General features: G+C 49.7%; 1 protein-coding gene across 1 annotated transcript; it reads right to left on the minus strand.

Moving 5' to 3' along the window:
- Nucleotides 1-349: 349 nt before the first annotated feature.
- Nucleotides 350-8413, minus strand: LOC104019866 (estradiol 17-beta-dehydrogenase 11-like). Its single transcript, XM_087737641.1, has 7 exons — nt 7950-8413; nt 6447-6554; nt 6011-6142; nt 4799-4905; nt 3308-3445; nt 2160-2276; nt 350-1027 (listed from the first exon to the last, which is right to left on the minus strand). Exons 1-7 carry the CDS (start codon nt 8157-8159, stop codon nt 940-942), a joined length of 900 nt encoding a protein of 299 aa, XP_087593767.1. The 5' UTR covers nt 8160-8413; the 3' UTR covers nt 350-939.
- Between the last annotated feature and the right edge of the window lie 31 nt (nt 8414-8444).

Consider the following 8444-nt stretch of genomic DNA (forward strand, 5'->3'; position numbering starts at 1 on the left):
CTTGCTCTTTTCTTTCATACACGAGTCTGACTTATGAATACTGAAGCAGACAGCCTGCAGAATTTTCATTAGGTTGGATTATTTGCTTTGCAACGTAAGGCAAAAAATAGTCCAACTTGGTCTGTGCTCTCATATAATAAACCGCATTCTCTAGCATGCATGAAATGCAGGAGAGCACCCAGTAATTTGTAGAGAAATACTGCACTGTTTTCACAGGAAGGTGTTTTAAAGGTGTCTGGGAATTGCAGATGAGCAGTGTGAGAAAGGATACAGCAAAAGGGTGTATTACTTGATACCGTACCTTAAATGCACCTCTAGGACCTGGTTATCACTTTCACTGCCGAGAGACACCTTTGTGTTAAAGAACTGTATTTATTCGGAATGAGGCATGTTGATGGTGCTGATGCATAATTGATAATCGATGTAATTAGGTAATACATTACAAACAAAGCTGTATTATTTCAGGTACTCACTACAAAAGTACATGAAATTCAGTGTGCATTAGAGCATTTTTTAAATTTAAAAAGATAAATTGAGGTGAAACAGGCCACCCACCTCCTCTATAAATTGCTTCTTGAAAGATACCTTTGCTCAGGGATGAGTCCAGATTAACGTATTCTCAGGGACTCAAGTAGGCAGCTGTGCTGTCCCAAAGACGGGCTTTCCAGGAATTCCCGTCTGCCTCAGCACCAGGAGATAGGGGCGATGCAACGTAGAGCCAAAGCAGCCCTTTAGACTTTGAGATGCACCTCTGCTTTGGTAACACTCCATGTTACGCAGGTATGTCCCTGCTGCAGGAGTGGGATAAACCCTTAGGTGTGCTTGGAAATGGTGGCCTGGAAGCATCTGTCCTCGTTCTGCTCCGAATCAAACCAGCTGAACTCCGCTCAGCACGTGTTCTGTTTTCACTTGTGCCACTGGGAAATCAAGATTCACTTTTCACTGACTGCTCCTCTGCCCAACGACTGCATCAAACTTCACATCAGTCAGCTTTTTCAGAACAACCAGGGCACGTTCTGGGAACAACCTGAAAGAGATAATAACACGACATTAAATGTGGGATAAGAAACTTAAATTACAGGGAAAAAGTGGCACTGCAGGTGAGGGAAGAGCTGGTCTGGGAGAAGAATGTGTGCACACACATGGACTGAGACTAAGACTTAAACTGGGCGTTATTTCCAAAGAATATGTAGCCCTTATCAATCTCTGACTAGTTTTAACTGCAATCCCACCCATGTCCTTTTATGACAATTCCAGGACAGGTATGTACTGGACATGATTTAGGTTACAATATTGCTGCAGGATCCAGGAAGTTTCAATATTGAACATAGAAGTGTGCATTTGCTTTCTCTTTGCTTTCAAAACCTTATCTGGTTAATTTGGGGAAAGAAAAAACCAGACATCTTTAGACCTCCTCATAGAAAGAAATCTGGGGTTAGACACAGGCTTGCTGGCTTTCACAAACAAGAAATTACCAAGTGTTTCATGAGATACTGTAGAAGTTAACTGAATAATTAATTTAGTTGTTCTGATGGTTTGGAACCATTTTAGTTGTTCTCAGGTGTGGAACCTGAGCTCTGATGAAAACACCTCCTCAGCAGAGCAGCTACACTGGATATTAAAGACCTGTGAGAGGACTAATCTTGCTTTACGTGGCAGAGAGAAGCAGTAGAGCCCTTTTAAAGCAACTTTCCCAGCCTCTGTGACCTCAATCTTTAGCGTTGACATGAAGAAACAAACACTAATAAGCAGCAGGTCCTCAGCTCTGTCTGGAACTTCTCCGAGGCTGCTGTTTCAGAGAAAGTGGTGTTTACAGGCAAAAGGGAAATAGCGATCTGTGAAGAAAAAGTGTTCTCCTGTTCTCCCTCTCCCTCCCTGTCAGCCTGTAGACCAGTTGAGTTCTCTACTGAGAACAGTTAGCTGTGCAAGTGGATCGTAATGACCTATGGGAGGGTTCAAGAAAATCTTTCTGTGGATGACGTCTGCTGTTGTCATTAGAAAGAACCACTGCAGTATTTGGTTCCCTTGTGATGTGTTCTAAAATACAACTTAATCTTGAATCAGATGTTACAAGTTTGAGGGTTGTACACTCAGCAAGTTATATTCAATACATGTGGCAGGTTTTTTTTGTTTGTGGGTTTTTTTTATTTTCTACTTACCTTTCAAGAAGTAAAGCAACGCGTTGACTTGATGGAACAAAAACCATTTTCTGGTTGGTCAGTATTCCTTCCATCAGGGCCTCTACAACTTCTTCAATCTCCAAAATCTTTCCAAGCCTACACAGGAAAGCACACATGTAAGAGCTACGGTGGTAAAACAGGGGTGGTACTAGCTGATGTAGGATGCTTCACATATGCACAAACTCAGGTAATTCACATGCAGCCATTATGCAGGTTAAATGACACTGCGGATTTTCTTTAGCCAATGCTATACACCAATTTATTTCTGGTTTTATATGGTCAGTTGGAATATAAGGCCTAAAGCTGGGGGTAGTATGTACTGCCTTGATGCGAAGAAGGAAGGACAGGAAGTGTCCTGCGCTTGGGTCACAACAACCCCATGCAACGCTACAGGCTGGGGGAGGAGTGGCTGGAGAGCTGCCTGGTGGAAAAGGACCTGGGGGTGCTGGTTGACAGCCGGCTGAATGTGAGCCAGCAGTGTGCCCAGGTGGCCAAGAAGGCCAACAGCATCCTGGGTTGCATCAGGAATAGTGTGGCCAGCAGGATCAGGGAGGTGATGGTGCCCCTGTACTCGGCACTGGTGAGGCCGCACCTCGAGTGCTGTGTTCAGTTTTGGGCCCCTCCCTACAAGAAGGACATGGAGGTGCTGGAGCGTGTCCAGAGAAGGGCAACGAAGCTGGTGAAGGGTCTGGAGCACAAGTCTTATGAGGAGCAGCCAAGGGAACTGGGGTTGTTTAGCCTGGAGAAGAGGAGGCTGAGGGGAGACCTTATCGCTCTCTACAACTACCTGAAAGGAGGTTGTAGCGAGGTGCGGGTTGGTCTCTTCTCCCAAGTAACAAGCATTAGGACGAGAGGAAATGGCCTCAAGCTGCGCCAGGTAAGTTTAGGTTGGATGTTAGGAAAAATTTCTTCACTGAAAGGGTTGTCAGACACTGGACCAGGCTGCCCAGGGAAGTGGTTGAGTCCCCATCCCTGGAGGTGTTTAAAAGCTATGTAGATGTGGTGCTTAGGGACGTGGTTTAGTGGTGGACTTGGCAGTGCTGGGTTAACGGTTGGACTTGATGTTCTTAAAGGGTCTTTTCCAACCTAAACGATTCTATGATTCGAAGACAGAGTTTGATAATTACCTTGTACTGGGATTTTTGACAAATCCAGTGTTTATAAAAACTGGACAAAGACATGTCGTTTTTATTCCATCCTTTCCCAGGGTAGACAGCTCCTCTGTCAGAGCTTTATGAAATCCAACTGCAGCAAACTTGCTGGAACTGCAGGAGGGGAAAAAGCACAAATGAGAAGGCAGAAATACTGTTTCTAACTTTCTACAAAGGGAAATGGCCTAAAAGATCACACAGTACTGACTGGGAGGCAAAAAAAAAAATGTAATCCAGCTAAGAGGCACGGCAGAGACTAATTCTAACTTTCCCTGTGCCAGAGTGTAGTCCTGGAGTAGATATTGCTGCTTGGGGAAGTAATTGTGGCATGCAGAGCGGGTGTCTTTCAGAAGAAGTCACCTTAGTTGCAAACAGACAGACGAATGTCAGGGATTGTTAGAAAATGACAACTAATATGCAACAATCAATGGACTTGCCGTTTCTCCCATGTGAGAAGACTCTTAGAAGGAATGCAGCCTGAATCTCTGACATTAAGAAGGCTGGGCAGAGTAGAAATGGAGAACAACCCTCTACTGTGCCTCGTACCGCACCGGAGTGTCTCGTGACATTTGCGTGTGAGTTTTGAAACAGAGAAGCATTATGCCTGCAAAAGTTGAGGAACATACTGCCACAGAAATTGGTGCAGGCCAACAGTCTAAATCAACGCCAAAGAAAGTAGAACCAGAGAGTTTATTGACTGCTATTGATTTGGACGGTGTAATGCCAGTAAAATCCCTGGCTTGGGAGTTCACATGTTGCCAGCAGTGAGCGACTCTCTAAGATGGAGCATTCCCAGGAGAAGACTGCTCCGCCTGGAGCTGCTGTTAGAGAGGGCTAGATCTGACGCAGAAGGACAATATGCAGTCTAACAGTTCTTCTGTTCATGCACCGTGATTCAAGTGCTGCTAGTATAAACAGGCAATGCATCAAGCTCTCAGTTGCTCACAACACAGTAAGTATTATCACGTTTTACCTTCTGAAAGGTAATTTTACAGTCAAAACCCAATTTTATCTCGTGATGGCAGAAGAATTTCTATTCACTACAGTCACTGCCACAAAGGTAGAAGCATCAAAAGCTACTCAGTAGGGGTTTACGTGACAGCACTGCAACACGGCACAGGAGTGCTACTTTCTAAGAATGAGAAGGGAAGAGGATACCTTTTTTGCTAAGCAAAAGTCTGGATCGGTGAGGAAGAGAGAAAAGGAGAAGCTTTCATTAGTTGATGTGTCACATCACTGTTCCTTCACACAAGCATTGCTCCTGATTGAGTCAGAGCTAATAAGCAAATGGGCGGGAACCTCCAGGCACCCTTAAGTGCTGGCTGTTGTGCTTTTGTCCTCCTTCCCACCGTCCTTTGGACATACCGCATTCACCGGGAGGATTCTTCCGGCTACTCTGTGCTTGCTGATGGAGAAGACGCAATTAAAATTAAAAAAGTGGAGAGAGCTGGTTTTAAAATCACTTACCAATAAGCCACCATGAACGAAGTCACAAAATGACCTGCTGCCGAAGCCACCGTGACAATGTGACCGTGGTTGTTGTTCATCATGGCTGGCAGAAAAGCTCTTGTGGTCTTGAAAGTCATTTGAACCAAGAGGCAAAAAAGCAGGGGAGGAGGAAAGGGAGAGAAGAACAACGTTTGCTTAGGCATATTCAGCACTGACCCTGACTATCGTTAATTCAGCGACTAATGCTATCGCTAATGCTATGTGCCGCACGGCGCCTCAGAATCTGAGAGCCCCAGAGATACCCGTTCAGCTGGTACAACGGGCAACCTGTTCTCCAAATGGGAATGTTTCAGGAAGTCGGCTGTAAACAGGAGCCAACTCTCACATCTTTCCTGTGCTGCTTTTTAGGCTTCAGGTGTCAGTGCCAACGCTGCCAGTGTCTCACCCCAGCACGTACAATAAAACGCTCGTCAATCTGCAGCATCTCCTTTCTTCTGCTGCAAATAACGAGCCCTTAACAGCTGAAGCTCTCCCACCCTGTAACCCCTGCTGGCAGGGGCATGCCAAGGACCCAAGGCCCAGCTCTGACAGGGCCCAGCTGTGTCACCTCGACTCAGACTGCTGGGAGAAAGCTGGGAGAAAGTCCGCAGAGAGAGGAGAGAGGGACAAATCCCGAGGAGAGGCAGGACTGATGGGAGACGGGCTTGGAAGCAGCTCACGGAGCCAGGAGGGAAGGTGGTGACACAGCGAGGTACAAGCCGCGAGGGGAAGAGCGCCCAGGGAGATCCGCCGGGCTGGTGGCTGCAGTCAGGGAGGGGCCAGGCCTTGCTGTGCCCTGCGGCCGGGCTGTGCTGGGAGCTGCGGGGCTGGCCCTCCCCTGCTCTGCCTGACCTGCCTGGCCATTCACGCCACGTGCCAGCCACCTTTTGTGCAGGTCTGCTGACAAAGACATTGCTTTGTATTTTTCAGCCGTGTGTCTTCTGCTTGCAGGGTCTCGGTGCTCAGCTGCAGGTGCCCAAATTCCCCGATGCCATGACAAACCCTAGTTCCCCTATGACAGAGACCAACCGTGCCACAGATGAGGCCGGCGCCGGCCAGCTCACGCAGAGAAAAGAGAGAATGAAGAAACCGGGCCAGGCTCAGCTCAGCAAGAAGATAACCAAGTTTCCCAACAGTCAGTCTAGCCGGCTGCCCCTGTGCTATACACAAGAAGATTGCAGTGGCCCTTACCCACATGTGAGCAAGAATGTTGACTTCAAACATTCTTTCAATCTGGTGGTCCTGAGTCGAGAGCAGGTCGGCAGTTGTAATCACACCAGCGTTATTCACCAGGATGGAGACATCCCCAATTTCCTTTTTCACCTTTTGGACAGAAAAACACCAGAAAGGTGCACGTCATTCGTTATCAAAGAAATGCAAGGCTGTGGAAGATGAGCACCACTTAATTTAATTCTTAACATGGATTCTTTTAGGGAGAGGAAGATGGCACCACGTTTCCAGATGTGGTAGGAACTGTGCAGCAGTACCATGAAATCTGGTTTAGATCCGATGCTTCCCCCTTAATTACTGCACAATTTGCCTACAGTACCTCTTCTCCTGTTTTCCTGACTTCTCTGAAAATCGAGCACGCTTGGGTAAGCCTTTGGACGTGCCCCTGCCCCCCTACCTTCTCTGCAGCGCTGTAGATTTCCTCCCTTTTGCTGCAGTCCACCACGAAGGCTTGAACAGTGGCTCCCAGCCTTTCGCATTCTGCTGCCGTGTCCTCAACGCCGTGCTGCAAGAGGCAGAAAAGAGAGACACGCCTGCACAACTGTACCCTGCTGGCACATTGCTGCTCGGGTGCATCTGGAGATGTCCACCGTTTATATTAGAGGGAAAGAAAGAGTAAGCCCATCTTTCTGCCTCCCGGCAGGATCAACAGGGTCATGCGGTTTCTGACCTTCTATCATCATCTAAATTGTTCTTAAAACCGTCGGGATCCACTGCCTCCCTTGGCAATGTGTTTCAGTGCCTGCTTACCTCCACCCTTACATTGTATTTCCCAGCAGCAAAGCTCACTCACTTGCTATTAAGTTTCTTCCTTCTTCCTCCATGCCAGCGCTCATGGACAACACTCTACTTGGCGGCAGCCAAGTCTCCATTGGGAGACTACTGCCACGTGCCGCCCTCCCCCCTGCCCCGAGTCACACCTTTTTTGGAGAACGTGGATGTGGTACTGGACCACAAGCACACGCAAAGTCTGATCTTAGCTGTAATGGGTAGCGTGAACGGACACCGAAAACATTACACACTATCCTCCCTGGTTACACATCCCTCCATGCCAGGCTTGGCTTGGGTTTTTTTGTTTGTGGTGGGTGGTGCGGTTTTGTTTTTTTTTTGTTTTTGCAGCTTCAGGATGACACGATGAACTGCTCTGCAGTTTCCGATCCATGGTGTCAGAAACCCTTCCTGCGCGCTGCTGCCCAGCCACTCACCCCCTCTGTACAGCCCATCGCTCCTACGCACGGCACTTTGCCTTGATCCCTGCTGAACGACGTTCTGCGTGTTTGTATCTGTCCGTCCTCCGCTTGCCAAGGTCTTTTTGCGTTCTAGTCAAATTATCTGAAATAGAGAGTCTGGGCTAGGGTGGACGTTTAGCAAGGCGGCGTCTACATGTGTAACTGTGCCAGAGGGCAGCAGGGCTCACACTCAGCTCAGCGCAGTGATGCCCATCGATACGAGTAGAGAGACACGTCTTCCAGCAACATTCGCAAAATATCTGAGGCTAGAGAGAGAGCGAGCAGAAGGAAAACCTGCTTCTCCGTAGAGACAGGCTTCTGGTCTCAGCCTGCCTTTTTCTGCCAGCCCAGGCAGGGGCTCCCACAGCAGCTCGCTGACCACTGCCTGCCCTCTCTCTCGCAGGTGCCCTCTGACGTGCCGTGCGTGCCGCCTCGCTGGTTAGCGCCGGGTACCTGTGGGACCCAGCCACCTACGTCCTCTGGCGCAAGGGGGGCCAAGCCCTCCGCTGGCGCTCAGCGTCCCAGCCGGCGAGCTGAGCCTGAGCCTGAGCCGATGGGAGCGGACGTGGAAGGAGGTGATGGGGATGCGATTTGCATGCAGCCCTTCTCCCGCTATGAAAAACCCAGCGGCCTCGGAGATCATCGGGTCAAGCCGTGAAGGGTACCGTTACCTTGTTGATGTCCCACAGGACCAGCCTGCTCTGACGCCTGGCGAACTCGACGGCAGTTGCTCTCCCAACGCCGTGGCCAGCACCCGTGATGAGAACGAGCTCTCCGCTGACAGACTTCCTCTTCACAGGGACAAAAAGCTTCACGAAAGCCTCTAAGTAGGAGTAGAGGAGCGTCGCCAGAAACAGGAGGAGATCCAGAAAGGGATTCATTGTTCTGCTGAAGGGCCTTTGATGGCCTGACTGAACTTTACTCTCTCTTGACGAGGATGCGGGTTGTTGATTTACCAGCAGCCCGCGGCCCGCCTGCGCACGCACCGCTCGCCGCCCCGCCGAGCCGGGGGCCTCCGCCCCGGCAGGAACCGCCCCCCGCCTGCGCCCGCCCGGGCCCCGCGCTCCCCTCGCCGCGCGGGGCTGCGTGAAACGCGGGGACCGCGGTCGCCGAGGCCGGGCCGCCGTCGGGGCGCGAGGAGCGGCGGCCGCCAATGGGAGAGCGGA

This window comes from Nipponia nippon, unplaced genomic scaffold, assembly GCF_047370975.1.
Source record: "Nipponia nippon isolate SJK-2023a ecotype South Korea unplaced genomic scaffold, ASM4737097v1 scaffold_6, whole genome shotgun sequence".
Lineage (NCBI taxonomy): Eukaryota > Metazoa > Chordata > Aves > Pelecaniformes > Threskiornithidae > Nipponia > Nipponia nippon.

What these genes read in the sequence shown, in the direction of transcription:
- LOC104019866 (XM_087737641.1), bottom strand. Translation starts at nt 8,159, where the DNA reads ATGAATCCCTTTCTGGATCTCCTCCTGTTTCTGGCGACGCTCCTCTAC. An exon ending in TCCTGTGGGACATCAACAAG is followed by an intron (nt 6,555 to 7,949) that starts GTAACGGTACCC and finishes TGCCTCTTGCAG; the next exon opens with CACGGCGTTGAGGACACGGC. An exon ending in GTTGCTTTACTTCTTGAAAG is followed by an intron (nt 1,028 to 2,159) that starts GTAAGTAGAAAA and finishes TATCTCTTTCAG; the next exon opens with GTTGTTCCCAGAACGTGCCC.